The 18,977-nt window shown below is 38.3% G+C and overlaps 1 protein-coding gene across 2 annotated transcripts in view; it reads left to right on the top strand.

The window, feature by feature from the left end:
- Positions 1–18,977, top strand: part of CIB2 (calcium and integrin binding family member 2) — a 60,227-nt gene that overhangs the window by 31,656 nt on the left and 9,594 nt on the right. Inside the window, exons 5-7 of one of the 2 annotated variants that reach the window (XM_030498051.1) lie at positions 9,281–9,428; positions 9,525–9,720; positions 14,389–18,765. In XM_030498051.1, the coding sequence (XP_030353911.1) occupies positions 9,281–9,428; positions 9,525–9,720; positions 14,389–14,410 (366 nt within the window). In that variant the 3' untranslated portion in view covers positions 14,411–18,765. Of the gene's footprint in view, positions 1–7,005; positions 9,429–9,524; positions 9,721–14,388; positions 18,766–18,977 lie in introns of those variants that run through there. The other variant, XR_003993258.1, reaches the window with a different exon arrangement.

The raw sequence follows: 18,977 nt of genomic DNA, 5'->3' as shown, positions 1-18,977 counted from the left end.
CACTACAGTCCCTAAGGAAGAGTCCCTCCCCAGCATCCTTACAGGCCCCCTTCAGACACTGGAAGCTGCTCTGAGGTCTCCACGCAGCTTCTCTTCTCCAGGCTGAACAGCCCCAACTTTCTCAGCCTGTCTTCATATGGGAGGTGCTCCAGCCACTGATCATCCTCGTGGCCTCCTCTGGAGTTGCTCCAACAGCTCCATGTCCTTTTTATGTTGAGGACACCAGAACTGTACATAATACTCCAAGTGAGGTCTTCCCCTTCCTGTTACTGTTCAAGGGCAAAACCAGCCCCAGAAACTGGAAAATATTTAGGTGGATGTCTGTCTTACAGGCATAGTTGGGATAGATGTTAAATGAGTAGGAAATACAAATCTAGTGGTCTTTCCATTTTCTATACATTGATCCTTAGAAGGCAGTGGGATTTCTGTGTGAAAAGCTGGCTGGCAATCAGAAGTTCTTACCTCAGTGTGTTGACAGGAAATTTGCCAGATTATTTTTTGTTATTATTTTGTCAGTTCCACAATTGAATATGGTTTTAATGGGACAAATGCAGATTTTTTTCTCATTTATTTTTTTAAACAGTTGATTGAATTCTGCCTTTTTTTATGTATGCAAATTATTTGACAGCTTTAAGTTTTTTACCATGATGATACAACTGTTTGTTCACTGTTACACTTGCATGAAGTATTATGAAGCTTTTTAAGAGCCATGCCATAAAAACCTTGTAATTGATAGCCTTTCTCTTCATTTTAATGATTTAGAAATTCTTAATGTTGTAAGGTATTGAATATGTGAGGGGAAAAAAAAGTACAAACATAACCATTCAGATGTCTTATAAATATTTCACATAAGTTTTGTATATCACTAATGTTTGTATTGTTTTTCTTATTATACAAATAAGGAAATTGGGCAATAGGCAAAATGACTAACACTTGTGAAAAATGCCCTCTTTTAGTTACCTCAAATTGAGTTCCAGTTGGAGATAGCAACAAAGATTTCCAACTTGATTATCTAAAATTAGATTTAAGACATAATTAGGTATCAAAACCAGTAGCCTGCAAGAAGTTGCTAGCACAAGCAGACCTAATAAGGCCCTCAGGCTGTGTTCTGAAGTCTAGTATTAAATGACTCAATGGAGCTAAAAGTTAGGAATTGGAATGCCTGCTCTAAGTCATCTTTGTACAAGATGATGGGATCAGAAGATATCGCCAGGTGAATAGAGAACAGTCATGCACAACTTTTCACAAGGACTAGGAAGTATTCCATGAAATTACAGACAGACAGCTGCCATAGTGTGGATATATAGAGGAACTCATTGCCACAAGACATTTTGGCAAAGACAGGATTAGTGTGCAAAAATGACATAAGTGCTTTTTGGAGCAGAATGCCACACATTGCAATCAGAAGGATCGCTGTATACATCTCCCCTAGAAGCAATCCCTAGATCTGCTGGATTTATTCTTAATGGCCTGGTGAGATTTGCCTGAGATGATTTAATCTAAGGACCTGCACTTAGCAGTCACTTGGAACCAGTCATTTGAAGCTTAGCAGCTAGTACAAAAGGAAGAAGATTCTTCATCTTGAAATAGGAATATTTGCCTTACTGAAATGCTCTCATGTTGGATGGGCAGCTGTATTTAAAAATGCAAATCAGTGTTGTATGGAATACAATACAAGAAAAATTACTAACAGTCTTACCTATGTGAATATAAACTACGCAGTTGTTTAGTAGCTGGCAGGATGAAACAGTATTGTCTAAATATCTTCAAGTATTCTAATTATTTTCAGCCATTTGCTATTTTTACTTCTGCATAAATATTGAATTCCTCTCTTTGTGGTAAAATGTATTATCCCCAAGGGGTTTTGATTCATTCATCCTTCACTTCATTACTGCAAGTGGTTTTATCTCTCTAACACGTCTGCAACTCATTCATCACCGTAACATCTTAGGTGCTTCTACTGGCACTTCTGGTATGGACAATCAGTGGTCTTTAAGTTTTATGTTGTGTCTCTAGGATCTTGATAGTGCCACATGAAATTCTCTTTCTTGGTTACGTGACTTCAGAGTTGAGCTGCCAGATTGCTGCGAGTTGCTTTGTGAAAGAGTAAAGGGTGAGTTCAGAAAGGAAGGTGAGAAATGATAATCACATGCATTCTTTTTGGCTTTAGTGATACAGGATTGAACACTTAAGGAACAGCTTATTCTGTGAAGACTTTAGACACGGGAGATAACTATATTTACAAGGCAGTCTGGTACTTGAGATAAACCAGAAATTTTATGCTGGACTATGATTAGATTTTAAGATACAGGAGCATATCTTGCTGCCTTAGCGATCTTAGGTGGTAATGGTAACAGACTTCCTAATAGACATCCATATGTGAAGTGGATCGTAATTTATCTTCTTGCATGACATCAAGTCTTCGAGGCTTTCTGACCCTGCTTTAGCAGATATCTCCAGTGTAATGGAACTAGATTTTATGAAAATAACAGGACAATATTCAATGTCAGATTTTATAATAGTTCTCTCCCAAGTCTCCAAAGGCTGTGAGAGAACCTTGGAAATATTGTTGTCAGACTACTCGTTTTATTTCAGGAATTCGAACAGTTCATAGAGAAAGTGCTTTCAATAGCTAGTGAGCTTGTTTCCAGTAAAATATCAGTTAGAAGAGACTAGATCTTCCTCTGTAACTCCTTCAAAACATAGACACTGAAAGATATTAAAATGCCACCTAGGATCTCTGTTATAAACCAGAGTCAATCTGGCCATGGAGCATTTGGTGAGTACCTGCCCAGATGGGAGAGGGCAGGAAGAGTCTTTCCCCTAGAGTTCATTTTCCAAGCTATCTAGGTAGTAACTTTAGCTCATATACGAAGAAAAAAGTACATCTTTAACCTTTGCAACTTGGCCAGAGCACTGAATAAATCGTTAAGGTGTTTTCATCAAGGTGAAGACAAAACCAACATTGAAATCTTAAAATAGAACTAAATGTCTATTGAATTCTAATAAAATTAGTGATAATTTCAATGCACCTGGCTTTTTTCATATACACATTACATTTCTAGTTACTGGCAATGCTGAGCACAAAACCACTGCACATTCTGACAAATGGATAGAATCAATAATGCACTTTTCTAAATTAGATTCTGCTACAACAAAGGAAGATCTTTACCTCGTGCATTAATGTTTTGAGCCAGGATTTTTGTATTTAAAAATAATAATAAAAACCAGCTGATGCTCACTTACTTCAATTGGTGATGAATTATTCACCAGCTCATGATTCTTAAAAGTTGAAAGTCAGGACAAGAAATAAATAAATAAAGAAGGGGCAGATGCTTTAAGTTGATTAGATCTACCATTACACTGAAGTTAACAGAGCTAGTTGACTCCATCTGCTTCAGTGCAGTCTCTGTTCTCTAATTTTGAAGATCTTGGTTACACAGGCAGCGGTCTAATAAAATAACTTTAGGGCATATGGGCACCTGCGAGATTGCAGCGATAAATATTGCAGCCTTATAGCAATGATGTGGGCTGTTCAGGATGAGACCATGTAGAAAGCAAAAGCATCTTTATTTCAAAACAAAACGGATTTCACTCGCATTATCCCCATCATTCCCACAGAGTGAGATGCAGGAATGAAACCTGATGACAGAGATCACGTATGAGCTGTACAAGTGGGTGGCCATCTTCTTTGTGACACATCCATCCCTAATTGTCCGAATCTTCAAATTGGTGTGTGGCCTGTCTCTGGTTATTGCAATGTAGAGCAATTCTTCTGTCAGGAGCTGGGCATAAAAGGACTTCCTGGAGGGGAACCATTTTTGTTTCATTCACTTTACAGTTCGTTGCTTTCTTTTTTTGGCTCATGCAGTATCTTCATTGATCCTCGCAGGCCTTGTCATTAGCTGCAGCAGTGACTAAGGTAGTTCATAAATCTACACACTATGGAAACAGACTGACCACAGGAATCAGTCAGGAGAGAGAAAGGACACACAGGGAACAGTGAATTGATCACACATTTCAGAAGCAGTGTTAGCACCCTATTTTTGGTAAGTCTAAACATGAATGCATGTGAGTGGCTTCAAAATAAGATGAAAACACGTCCTATACTTTTAATGGGATGGAATTTTGGAAGTGATTTCAATGGGTCCACAGTTTCAAAGCTTTTCATGTAAAGGCAGTGACACTTGAGGGAGCAGGTTCATTCTTCCCAAGCCTCTACCCCTCCTCTGGCCAATCTTTGCCTGCAGCTCATCCCAAATTCCTCATCTCTGCATCCAGTTAGTTATTTCTGGTTCTGTTCTGGTGTCCCCAACAAAAGAAGGACCTGGAACTGTTGGAACAAGTCCAAAGAAGGGCCATGAGGATGATCAGGGGCTGGAGCACCTCCCATACGAAGACAGGCTGAGAAAATTGAGGCTGCTCAGCCTGGAGAAGAGAGACTGTGTGGAGACCTCAGAGCAGCCTTCCAGCATCTGAAGGGGGCCTACAAGGGTGCTGGAGAGGGACTCTTCATCAGGGCCTGTAGCAATAGGGCACAAGGGGCAATGGGTTCAAACTTAAACAAAGGAGTTTTAGGTTAGGTGTAAGGAAGTCTTATATCTAAGACTGCTTAGTGCATTAACTATCTTCCCTAATGTCAGTGGGGACAAATACAAAAGAGAAAATGATCATCCCGTTTCTGTAGACATAAAACTGAGAAGCATTCTGTAATGACTGTCCAGCATCTCTAGCTTGGTTATCTTGACCTATCTTGCAACTTTACTTGCAACCTTTAAATTCCAAAACTAGTCAGCTTGTGAAAATAGGATACAGTACTTTAATTTGTTAAGCTGCAAAATGAATAGGGCAAAAGGACAGCTCAGTCCTTTCCGAGAGCCTGTGAGGGAAACTAGAGAACAGGAGAAAGTAATGTGGCTTGGTAATTTTCAGCTGTAATTTCAGGAGTAAACCCTATAACAGTTTCTTAGAAAACTAATGGCTATGTTTTGTTGTATGTGTTCTAAATATGTGTGTTGGAATAGATACCACATGACATTCCAAAATGTATGTCATACGTTATCACAGAGTTATCTGAATAGAGAAAGTGATTGTTAAAAAGATGGATGGCACATTTAGGAGGATTAGCCAAAGCCACTACAGCAGCATCAATCTGCAAAACAGCAGTTTCAACTGTAACAAAGTTCTTTCTGTTTCTGTCTCCCTTCTCATGTTTATTGTGAGAGGACAGAAGTAGTTTTTTAACAAGACAAGGGTAAGTTTCTGGTTTTAAAAGGATTCTTTTTTAAACAATTAGTGCTCGAGGGAAAGCAATCTATGAAGGAACAGTATCATTTTCCTCTTTACTCCCTTCCCCCATAGCTTTTCCTTTAAATATGATGGAACCCTAATCTGTGCTCTTTAGAGCAGAGGTAATGAAATTACAGAAAGGATGTGAAAAGTATCTGTGAAGGTAAGCTAATACTTTCCATTGTGTAAGCTGCAGATATACTGCCTGAAGACATATAATATGAGAAAGTTAAAGGAATCAATATGAGGAAAGATTTTATTTTTCATTTAGGTTTTAGACCTAAGCATGCTTCTTAAATAACTCTGCCAAACAGATCTCTATTGAATTCCTTGTTAGTTCATCTGTAGTTTCAAGATGTCTGACATGCCAGATAGATAATTCATCTTATGCAACTGCAATATGCTTATTCAGTCAGGGAGCTCATGCCTAGCATTTCTAATGCAGAAAGTCCTGGGTTTGATACTCAGTGCTGATAGGGACATTTGCATCTGTGTACTCCCTGTTTGTTACCCAATACTGCCTCTAAGATGTCACTTTACAACTGTTACCATGACACTTAGTTCGATGAGGTTTGTTCCAAAGGAAGCAATACATATATTAGAAATAAAAAAGATGATTTTTCTAACATGTTTTCTCATTTACTATGATGTTTAGTATTCTCTGATATTAACTATTTAACAAATACACCAATTTTTTCTGTATTTTTAGGAACAAAGTGGGCCTTTTTGATGTATTTGAGCCCAAATGAATCTTACTTTGGGTTATTAATAAATGGACAATTTGAAACAATAGAACCAATTGTTTTGCACTGGGTGTCTGTATGCATATTCAGACCAAAACAGGTATATTTCCAAGCACTCAAGTCAGATACTTTAGCCTTAGCAGTACCCACAGATGCACATCTGCTCTGCCTCCTCTACACATCATGCACATGATGTGAGTGATCGTTACGTATCCTTTTACAGTGACTTTCAGCCATCTGGCTGATTCTGGGGTGTTGATTTTCATTCTGAGACTATCGAGAGACGTGAACCTGCTGCTTTTTTGAGGCTGTTGTCTTTTCATTTTCAGGAATCCCTCTTTTCTACTCTATTTAATGTCTTATTTATTTTTATTTGGCCTGGTTTTGTCTTCGTCTGAACAGTGAGCTCTTTGAAATCTGTAGGCATGCTCTCTGTTGTGGAATTACTTTGGTCATGGAGCCCTGCAGGAGAATTTGAATTTAGTATTGCCTGCTTTCATGGGCTGTCATTTGGTCTTATGGCTTTGTGGTCCCTACTTCACCTATCCGTTAAAACAGCCTTATTCCTGGCCATTGTCTCTGCCAGAAAGAATGGAGAGATCTTGGCATTTAGTAGTGAATTTTGAATCTTAGAATCATTTAGGTTGGAGAAGACCATTTAAGATCATAGAATCTAACCATTAACCCAGCATTGCCAAGTCCACCACTAAACCTTGTCTGTAAGTGCCACATCTACCTGTCTTTTAAATACCTCCAGGGATGGTGACTCCACCACTGCCCTGAGCAGCCTGTTCCAGTGCTTAACGACTCTTTCAGTGAAGAAATTTTTCCTAACATCCAATCTAAACCTCCCCTGGTGCAGCTTGAGGTTGTTCCCTCTTGTCCTATCACTTCTTACTTGGGAGAAGAGACTTGATGCCCACCTTACTCTATTCCTCCTTTCAGGTAGTTGTAGAGAGCAATAACATCCCCCCTGAGCCTTCTTTTCTCCAGGCTGAACAACCTCAGTTCCCTCAGCCCAGTTCCCTTCCCCAGCTCCGTCGCCCTTCTCTGGACCTGCTCCAGCACCTCAATGTCTTTCTTGTACTAGGGGGCACAGAACTGAACACAGGATTCAAATCCTGATTGTCTTAGGGAATTATGTTGCTAATGTCTGTTTCTCACATCTCGCCCATCCTCAGAAGACTGACACACACGCTTAGATGGTTTGTCGTTAGATGGGTATTTGCCTTTTTGGCAGACTCCAATTGGAGTCTTTTGGCACACCCCTCATTTCTCTTAGAGAAATTAAGCTTTTGTATGTTTTGCTTGTCTTTTAACTAGAGTCCTTAAAACTTTTTCATTATTTGAGGCTAAAACAAAATACATCTTAAATGTTATCTCTATGTGGGTGACAGATTTCGTTATGCTTCCCAGTTCCCCCTGTGATTTCAGTTGAACACCTTTATCTTCAGCTTTTGTTGTAAGCTGCTGCACACCATTTAACAGTTGTTGAATTTCACTTGAGAGGCAGCTGCATATTAGTGGTAAGTAGCCCAATTCTTGTAAGGTACTTTATGTTCCTTTAAGGTGAAGGATACTACATAAATATAAACCATCAATCTGTTCAAGTACCTTTGCTTTGGACATGCTGCTTGTATTTTTTTTTAGTCTCCACAGGTATGCAGAAAATGTGTTCTACAGATGCATCTATTCTATGTGTGAATTATCAAGGAAGACTTGAAGTAAAATGGAAAATAACATTTTCTGGTCATTTACCTCAAATATAGCTGTTTTATGAAATTTTGTTGAAAGTAATTGAATGATTTCTGAATGCCTGTTGGCTAATTAAACCTATAGGAAAAACCAGAAATTAAATGGATATACAATCAAGCTCTGAGCTTTCACAATACTGCTTATTCTAAAGCCCAATAAAATACTGCATGCATATTAAAAATAATGAACATGATATGCCACCACGAAAGCTGTTTACTTTTATGGGAGATCAATCTGTGTCTTGGCTTCAGGTATGATCTGTAGAACAGCTTTGATGAGATGCTGCTCACAGCCCAAATGATGTTTGTGTGGTTTGTTCATTTTCAACTAAATTCATATAATCACAGAATGGTTTGGGTTTGAAAGGATCTTAAGATCATCCAGTTCCAACCCTGCTGCCATGCGCAGGGATGCCTCACACTAGACCATGTCTCCCAAGGCTCCTTGAACGCTGCCAGGGATGGATCATTTACCACTTCTTTGGGCAACCTGTTCCAGTGCCTCACCACCCTCACAGTAAAGAATTGAATTGATTTTCCCAGTTTTGTAGACATAGCTATGAATTTATTTTGAGTTTTCACAGTTGTGAGAAAGATGTTCTGTTACTGTAAGAACATTCGGTTTGGACATGAGAGTAGTAAAGCAACTTATGCTTGCTTGCGTGTTTATGGTTTTAGAATATTGTTTTATTCAGGATCAGCTTGACACCAACTTGCCTGACAGAGTGCTAGAAAAAGATGCTAGTATCATCTCCTGCAGAGATGAAATTCCATTTAAAACTCTGAAGTCTGTAGTAAGTTCAACCAGAGGTAGGTTACTGATGTGTATCAGAGTGAAAATGAAAGACTTTTCTACAATATTCTGCTGGGATGTGACTCTACATCCCTAACGAATAGGTGTGCTTTGGCTGATGGTGAATTGATGGTGCCACATCAACCAGGTGTGGAATTGAGATATTTACTGTCTAAAGTGGTTTCACAAATAATGTTTGTTCCTCCAGCCTTCAGTCAGGTGGCATAAAGACCCCATCTGTTTCATTGGCTTTCCACCTTACCTCCCCATTTCCTTCCACTCCTCTCATGATCTGTTCATGTGTGCTATCTTCTTCATTTAGGAGCTGTAACCCTGCTGACCATGTCAGTCTTACACCCTGTCAGGAACCTGCTACATGCAAATGATCTTCACGCTCTTAGTATCTTTACCCTAACGGTTATAGAGCATGTGTTTCACACAGGAGAAATGAGGTGAGCACCAGTTCAGAGAGGATGAATAGCAATGGAGCCGAGAAAGCCTGGGTGAGCAGTGGTACTATGCAGCAGCATGTTCTGCTGACACTTTCTGCTAAAGCATGCAAATGGAAATTTTTAGATGGATTTTGGAAGAAAAGTTGTTTTCAAAAAGCCAACCATGGAGTGAAATAGTCATTAACAGGGAACCTGTGGGGTTTTGACCTTCCAAATACTAAAAATAATATATATATCTGTCTTTCACAGGAGAATCCCTTCAAGGAAAGGATTGTGGAGTCTTTCTCAGAAGATGGAGAGGGGAGCCTCAGCTTCAATGACTTTGTGGATATGTTCTCTGTGCTCAGTGAAATGGCTCCCAGAGAGCTTAAAGCAATCTATGCCTTCAAGATCTATGGTACTGGAGTGGGATGCTTTTGTGTGCCGCCTTCATTTGAAGTAAATGAGTATGAGACTTGTTGGTGATCTTTTCTTTGGTTCTTTTATTATTTAGATTTTAACACAGACAACTTCATTTGTAAATCAGACTTGGAAAAGACCCTCAATAAGCTGACCCGAGAAGAGCTAACAGCAGAAGAGATCACCCTGGTTTGCGAGAAAGTAATAGAAGAAGCTGACATGGATGGTGATGGGAAACTCGGATTTGCAGATTTTGAAAACATGATTTCCAAAGCACCAGACTTCCTCAGGTATTGTTTTAAGGCAAGGATAGTCTCTTGCATATTTTCAGACACTTTTTTAGGATATCACTGCGTAATACAAGAAATACACGAAATGTCAGATGTAAGTACTTCACTAAAGAGCTGCCTAGAGGATGACTTCTTACCCTAACTCAGTTTACTTTTCGACAGCATATTCCAGGTCTCTCCTAACTTGAAGACTAAGAGGTTATCTTCTGTGGTTTTTGTTTTCTTTTTTGTTTGTGTAGTTTCTTCAGGAAAACATTTTGACCTAAGCTCAAACTCATATTGTTCTCGAGCCTTTAGCAAGGATCCCTGCTGCTGAATAGGAATGTGTTTAAATACTGTATATACATTACAAATATACATGGTAACACATTGATCTTTTGCGCTGAGAAGATGAGAGCTAGAGGACATTACGGTGGTACAGTTCATGCTGGTAGCAGAAAATCAATTAAAATGATGCATTACTGCAGTAATTCCATCTCCACTGTTAACCAGTTTTGGGGTTTTTTGTTTGTTTGTTTCTAACTGATGTATTTTTATTGTTGTTGCTGAGTTTCTTCCTAATAATCTGCAGATAAACCCCTGCTGTCTTAAGACAGTTCTTCTGGCATGTTTCATATTTAAAGAGACCTTTTGAAAAGGACAATAACTTGATATTTTTACACATTAATAAAACATCTTACATAAACTTACAGTTAAGTCTATAGAAATACAGGGACAGACCTTCTTTAAGAAATTACAGTGAACCAGCCAGTAAAATAACATACTCCCAGATTGGAAGGAGTTCATATTTGAATCGTAAATCCACTGGCAGAGTAAGCTGAAGCTCTAAAATCTAGGTCTAAATTTCTCCCCAAATTTCAGTGGTCTGGGTTAACTGTGTCTAATAGTAAAGGCTTGATAACCTGAAAGGTTTTTTCCATTATCTTTGCTCATACACGTTGTTGTGAAGTTGACAGCGTTGCTGCATGTCTAGTGACAATGATAACATCCAAGTTATAACGTCTGGGAATATAAATAATCCAACAATTGCAAGCAGGTATACAGTCTGACTAAGTTGTTTGGGGAATGCTGGAATTAGTAAATTCTAGTTTCTGCAGCCTCAAGTCTCTTGGGTAGGTGGCTGATAGCTGAGAAGGTGTTTAGCAGCAATTTTTTGCTGCAGTTAAGGAGTGAAGACTGGTTCATGTATGTGAATTTTCCAATGTCTGAAAACATGCAGAATTATTTTGCATCTTTCTATGACATGGGACACTTAGTGGCTTTTTTTCACACGGCTGCCTGCTTGCAGGAGTTGGCAGAACCTTAATCATCTTTCAGTCACACGTTGTTGAATTCTGCCAAAGGATTCATAAGTTACAGTGGAGGATCACCAAAGTTCATGGTCAGAGTGATTGAAAAAACTGTATTTTCATAGGAAATATGGCTAAACATTAGGATAGAATAAAGATAGATCAAAATTTGGACTGATAATGCTGATGGTGTTTAAGAAGTTTTAAGTGTCCAGCAGAACACAGAACAGTTTATTTCTTTCATTAATGAAACTTCTGAGGAAAGACATTATAACAAAATGATTCTACAATAGAGTATGAGGACAGGATTCCTGTGAACCCTCAGAAACATCAGCGCCTCAAGAGGATATGCCACAAAGTTAATGTGGGTGCATTTTATACATTAGAATCATGTCAGGCATTCCTTGACTAATCAAGTATAACAACGGAAACTCTTTTAGAACAAGATACATATCATCATTAAGGTGAGGCTCAGCTGAGTAGGTATTCTAATATTTTATTTAAATGTATTTCCACCTAAGAAAATGTTTTCTTTGTACTGTTATCCGTATTAGAAGCTGCTGGGGTCAGGCAGTTCCCTTTAATCAATCAAAAGGCTGTAGTGTACCTGCAGATCTGGTATAGAACAGAGATCAAATGTGACGAATTGGAGGCAGATCTGAAGACTCAGCAGAAGCTGTAGTTTCAGAAGTTTCCTGTGCCATGACTGACTTTACTGCTGTGTTGTAGAGACTCGCAAACTGCTGACTGAGAATTCCAAGCTGAGGATGCTGTGCAATCCAGTCATTTCCTGAGAAAGCAGAGGGGAGCGTTTGCCACTGTAGTCATTGGAATGACTGTCATAACTATTCTTCTTCTCCAAGTTTGTGATGGTTCAGGAGGCTGAGGAGATGAGTGGAAAGTCCTGAGTGGTGGTTACTCAGCAGTGCAAGAAGACGAGTAAAAAGAGGGATGAAGTGACAAGTATGCTCTGCCATTGCTTGAGCAGGTGATCTCTGCTCTGTTACATGGGACCAGTGCTCATCTGACTTCTGACAAACATTGAGAACTTTTATCATATGAACTATCCAACCGTAAAATGTCATCATCATTAATATGACATAAGAAATTACTGAGGAGGAATACCTCGTTTACGCTGTTTGTGGAAAACCTTTGAAGGCCAGATTCCCAAAACAATATGCACTGTGTTTTTGAAGCACTTTTTCACACAGCTCAGTATGTTGTTTGGGTTTGTTTAAGCTGTCATCCTCTCATGCATACTTAATAGATAGAGCAGGTGTTAATTTTGGCACCATGATCCAGGCTTTGACCTGGTGCAAGCTAAAGTTCATCCACTGTACATGGACTGATTTTCCTTATCATTTGTTTCTCAAGCCTTTACTTAATGACCCTGTGTAAGTTTAATCTCCTACAGACAGCCTTTGCAAGCTCTGTACTGCTGTCAAGCAAATGAAGATGCAGTACAAGGCTGCTGCTTGATTTGTACTGCTGTGGTTGAGGAATTTTTTTAAGCCCAGAAGAAAACACTGCTAATGGTTGGCAAGGGAAAGGAGATATATGCATTTTTGGCTGTTATCCCAGAAGCTTGGGTAAGCTGTAAATGATAATGACAGTTGCTAGTTCAGAAAATTTGATCCCAGTAGGCTTATTTCACTCAAATTTGCTATCATTAAGAAGCCACTTGTAGTTTAATGGAAGTATTAGCAGTCTGAACTGGCACTAGCTAAGTGTTCTGTTCTACAAGACTGGTTACGTTTTCCACAGGAAATTGTTTTATAAATCATCCTGGAAGTTTAAGCTTATTTGAATGCCTGAAGGTGAAAAATACTATAACAATTGGAAATGGAGTTTGAGCAGAATATGGCATTAGTAACACCTGGGAGCTGCCAGAACTAGACAGAGAAACAACAAGGTGTTATTGGAAATGCAGCGTTTCTGAAACCTTACTGGGCCTTCACCCATACAACAATTGATGCCCTGGCTCCAGTCCTACCTGAAGCTGAAGTAACACAAACTGTCTTATAGGAAATGTGCATCTCATAAGACCTGTCCCAGCATACAGATTGTCTAGTTCTCATGGACTAAAATTAGAGCTAGTGACAAATGGGCAAGAGATGCTCAGAGAGAAAGCAGTGGAAGGGAGTATTTATTGTCAGTGTTTTTCACAGAATATTTTAGCTGCTTCTTAGTAAGACGCTTGATCTCGAAAATGATACAAGATGTTTCTAATAAATAGATTCCCATTGAAGTAGATTTGGCTGGATTTTTATTCTGAAAGAGTCATGACTAAAGTTTTCACATCCAGTGCTGTGAATTTTTTAGTTCCTAGATATTGCCTGTGTGGGACTTAAATTTTCAACAGGTTGGATTAATGTGGGGCTCTAGACATTGCTTGAGCTGTGAACAAGATGTTAGTCTTTTTGTTTTTCTAAAACATTAGTGCTGGTAAGCTCTTTGCATTATCACTGTGCGCTTTCTTTCACAGTACTTAGGCTAGTGTGCCAGACTGCTATACATCATAGCTCTCAGCGTCACCCAGACTGAAGACATTCCTACATACAAAGTTCCTAGTTACCACTGTGAATATGAAATTGTATATCCTCTGAATACATACTACAGGGTTTCCTTCAGTGAATTCCTGACTCAAATGAAACAGCTGCGACTAAGTTAGAGCATTCTTTTTGCGAAATGAGATCCAAAACCTGTACATCCAGAACTCTTCAGCCTCTCAAATACTCTAAACTTTTATAGTTTTCTTTCAGTGTAGGCATCAAAATGGTAGAATTTACATATAAAAATACATAATAATCCATTCTTATTTCAGTCAAGAAAGAAATAAACATATGGTTTATTCTGTTGTGACGTTGAGTAGAGATTACTACCTAAAGAAAGCGAGCTTCCAGCGTGCCATTTTAAATTGTCTTTACTGTCCTGCTAAGATGCTCAGGAGTTCTTCTGAAAACTGATGGCAGTAGTAAGGCATGCTGCTTGCCTGTTTCAGAGTGCAAATAGAAAGAAGATAAAATCAGGATCTCTTGGTCCTAGCAACAGAAACAACAAATTTATCTGCCTATTTTGACTTGCTTAGGAACCCAAACTCTGTGCCATAGCAAAAGTACCACTGGGAAACATTTAGCTCTGCTGTATATCCAATAAATAGGTCAACTTACACTTGATTTACTCCAGTGCTGAGCTTGCCTCCCTGAGCTAACATTTTCAGAAGATGGAGTTTTCTCCCAGGATGCTTAAATCTTTCTGAGAGCATGAGAGAAGAGATTCAGATGCATTACACAGCACCTTCCTTTTTGTACTTGAAGGAAAATGTTGTGCATAATGACAGATGTGTTTATATCTCTTAATCTTTTTCTTTCCTTTGCAGTACTTTCCACATAAGAATCTGAAGATGTTTCTGTGAGCCAGTGTTATCAGAAATGACTTGCCAGTCCAGCCTTTCTGAATCTCAGGCACTTTGGGGGCTTTTGTCCTCTAATTATGGCTTCTTAGAACTCAGCAGAAAGTACTGAAATAATTCTGGTCCACAAAGAGACAGAAGCACCATGTGATCCACAGGATGTTTGGAACAGTCACATTTTTATCTCCACTGCTGGCCAAGCACTTTGGCGAGGATGGTTGGTTGTTGGGTTGTGGGTTTTCTTTTTTTTTTCCCTGTCTCTTTTTTTAAACAGGCAGAATCAGAATATTGTTAAAGGTGTTTCCACGTAGTTTTTATATTTATGAATATTTAATACTGCTCTTAAAAGTGCAAAAAATAAAAAAAAGGACAGAAAGATTAGCTTTGATGGCTTTTCCAAAAGTATTTGAAAGAAAGCAAGGGCCTTAAGTAATGAGACGCCTCTATCACTGTGTTGTATGGCTGGGGATCTTGCATGGAAATTATCTTAGGTGAAAGAACTGCAGTCAAGATCAAGCTCCCAGTGTTGAAGACAACCACATCCCAGGTTTGCCTTTCAGTCCCTGAAATGGCAGTTGCTGGGTTTGGTGCTTACCTTCAACCAATATTTTATGGATTGTCACGTCCTTATGAAACTTGAAATATTTGCCTTTTGTATATGGTAACTGTATACACAATTCCTTTCTTCCCAAGATAAATGTTAAAACTGTGTCCTTATTCCCAAAAGGGGTCCTGCATTTTACTCATTCTATGGGCTGATAATGTTGAATGGAAGAATCTGATCGTCTGTAACTCACGAAGAAGTTAAAGAAGCACAGAAATACTACTAAGGACATGAAAAGACATTTTCTTTCTAAACCAGCTATGCAATCTTTCCCATAAAATGCATGAATGCAGCTCTATCTTTCTCTTCCCTCTCCAGCTGGAAATCAGCTAGATTTTTCTTTCTTTTTGTTAGTTCCAGTATTGTTTAGGTACTGGGGCCTGAAGACAATCATATGTGTATTACTGTTCTAACAGTCAATAGAAGGGCTCTGTCACTTACATGGCTTCTGTATCAAAGTCATCACAATTAAAACTTTTGATGCATTCTGTCGTGCTTTGGGAATTCTTGGGCTAAGCACATACTAATTTCCTTTCTGGTCATTATTCCAATAACTGTAAAATTGAATCTTTCCAAGGATGAAACATGTTATTCTTATTGAAAACATTGTTAAATTAGAGGCAATAATCTTTTTACCATTTCTGTTGGGATACTGCTGCTTTACCTTGGATCCCTTTATCTATGGAGAGCTTGCAGTGCAGCTTGCTGTTCAAATTTATGTAGTATGCACAAGAAGAAATGCTTATCAGTGTGGTTGTTCATTAAAAGTGTTGATGGAAATTGTGGATGTTCAAGGTATACAGGACATCTTGTCTGAGGTAGCAGAGTGAAAATGAAACTTGTATGTTAACAATTAGTTTTATTTTAAATGTATTTTTGAGGATGATCTTATTAAGTGTTATTTGTAGCATTTTAATACTTCCTCCTACTGGCTTCTGTTCAGATAAAGGAATTAGAGCCTGACTTCCCTTTGATGTATTTACCCAAGTTAAAATCAGCATAAATCAATCCTGATACTCAGTTCTGATTGAGTAAGAAGAGATTCAAGCCTCAATCCTTTTCATTTTTAGCAGATTAAGTTAGAGGTATTGGTTGGTTCAAACAATTTGCAAGACATTGGCATTAAGAGAGATTATGCTAAAAATTACTTACTATTCCTCAAAACACCAGCCTAATAGTTTTTTATTCCTTTCAAGACAGACATTTAATCTTGAAGGCCTCATGAGATGTGTTTTTCTGACACAATTAGTATGTATTGTGAAATACCAGGTTGCAAGATTGTGGATCAGATGATTCAGACAAAAAGGATCCAGTGCTGATGAAATAGGTCACTTCCTTTTGATACTAGGCTTCTTATTCTATGTTTTAAAACTTCTTTTAGCTAAAATTCTTTCCTTCCTCACACTGTGTTGTTCCACGATTAAATCCTCCTCTTCACTTAAAGGAAGACCTCAGTTGCCTTGGGACTACTCAGTGTATTGTTTCCTTGTCCTCCCTGACCTGAAAAGCAGTCAAAGAGACACTTGGGCTTGCAGGCAGGTATTTAACCCTTGAGTCATCCTACTAGGCTGAGAAACAAAGAGAAAAAGAAATCAGGAGCACCCTGTGAAGGAATATTCCTGCCCACGGTTAAAGAATACTGCAGATACAAATTATGCAATTGTCTTAACTCCCTTTATTTTCTTGATTTATGTTCATCTTCTCTAACAAAAACCCAATCAACGTACTATGTTCCTGGAGTTTGAGAGAGAGATGTACTCCAAATGCTTCTGGAGCAAAATGATCCTATCCAGCAGTAGGTAAGTTGTTATACCACTTGATGGCGAAGGTGAGGGATAGATTTCTAAAGAAGCTTTGTATTTGTGGTTTCTTAGTTGTCTGTAGTTGGATGTATTAGGACTGAAACTTTTGTTATAGCAAGAGTGTTGAGTGAATTAGGAGTGCAGCATGATGGATTTACTAACTAGCAAGTGTTTCTTCAACCAGCTTATTTATTCAAAAGGAACTATCATGCTATTGAGGAAGAAACTGAAATAGTAAAAGAGATTTAAAACAATGTTGGATGTGGCCTAAAAACAAGAGGATATAGATTTTGTATTGCAGAAAAGGTTTTGAATATGAATGGACATTTCTTTATCTGCCTTCAAAAATAGTCCAAGTATTACCTAAAGCCTCTATTAAAATAGCTAAGAGTGTGTGTGTGTTATCTCCAGCTTATATACATTCAAAGCAATTTAGGGACAAAAAGAAGTGGTGGAAGTGAATAAAACAGTGTCAAAGAGCAAGTAACAACCATGTTATTTATTAATGCAGTTTAGTTTATCATTGTTTTAAGGGAATACTATAAGCCAAGACTTATAACAGCCTGCAGGCCAAAACCTGATCTTCATTACTTCTGTATTAATCTGCAGTAACTCTGCTGAATTCAGTGGAATTAGCTCGTATTTCTGTAATTGGATCTGCATTGAGGAAAACAGTTGGGTTTTTGCTACAGTTCTTTGTGCTCTCTCATGCCCTTTTAATGTAATCTTAAAATGCTGAATGCTCTTTTGTTAGTCAATAACCACCTGGTCCTCTTTGCCAGCAGGCTCAGGGTTGGAATCTCTTGCAATTTCTCCCAATCATATAGAAACAGTCTCCTTTCTTTTTCCCCTAGGGCTTACTTTTATCTCCGTGTACACGTTAGAGGCACTTCTGACGCAGCATCACAAGGTGGCACCATAACATCGAATCAGGTCATAACTTCATTTCACTGGTTCCATTTCCCTGAGCTATAGGGAACTGTATAGGATCTGTGATGCCACAAGCAAAAACAAGAAAGCTGTGGTGAATTACTGATTTTAGAACTGTAGATAATTACATGGGAAGTTTCATATTTGATCAGACTCATGAATTGAAATCGTACAAGGGGCAAAAACTAAATACTTTTGAAACAGGACATGAAAACTTATTGATTTTATAGAATAATTTGTGTACATGAGAACTTTTTTCCTTGATGCATACCCCAGCTGGATTGTGACCAGTATAATGACAATACTCCTTTATAGTGTTTTCAGCTGTGTCAAACACAGATATTGTAATTTTCCGTAGTTACTCATTTGCTTTTGGGTGATGTTGGTCTCAGTAATATCTGGTATTAATCAGAATAATGGTTGTTGGGTTTTTTCCCCCTTTCATGAGTTAATACGTGTTAAATTCCATCTGTTCAGTTTTGCTGTCTTTCAGTCTCTGGGTATTTTTTCGTTGTTTTTTCCTTACGCAATAGTAGTGCCTTATGGTGTTTTGCTTGTAAAAATCACTCTTTCATATCATCTGTCATGTGCTTTCTAGAAATCTGGTGGCTGCAGCTGCTGCAGATAATAGCAAATGTTGGTTTATAAAAAGTTTTCTTATCGTCTGTCTTATCCTTTGTAAGTTATGCTGGCTTGTTCCCTATAGAACAGGGACAAACACTTAAGTTGAAGTATTTATAGGTGGTCTGTGGAATTTATATCTTTTCTTGGTGTAAGAAAACACCAGGATGGATTAATTCAACTTGTATCATTTTAGATACGCATTATCTGATGTGCTGAAGTTTCTCTACCATAATGTTTTGTGTTGACAATTTCTATATTTGATTGCTGTGAAACGTCTCCATCTCAGATGACCCATATGTTTCATCTTCAGTGGAGCTTAGGCACAGGCCTAATGTTCAGAACAGTGAATAGATGTGTTTCTTTGAATTAAGGTCAAACTCTCAGGTAAGACACCGTGTATGACATTATCTGTCTTCTTACAGAGATGGAATCTGTTCCAGTGATGTTGTTTTTAATGATAAAAGCATATTAAAAAGTGTGTTTTTTTATTAAAATACCTGACAACTCAAATGTACATTAAAAATTAAACAAATGGGGATTTTGTTGCAGAAATTATAAAAATACATATTCTAGAGACCTGAATAGATTCAGATTAT

The sequence above is a fragment of the Strigops habroptila genome, chromosome 9 (genome assembly GCF_004027225.2).
Source record: "Strigops habroptila isolate Jane chromosome 9, bStrHab1.2.pri, whole genome shotgun sequence".
Taxonomy (NCBI): domain Eukaryota; kingdom Metazoa; phylum Chordata; class Aves; order Psittaciformes; family Psittacidae; genus Strigops; species Strigops habroptila.
The sequence above is the reverse complement of the archived record's forward strand: the minus strand, read 5'-3'. Positions and strand labels throughout refer to the sequence as shown.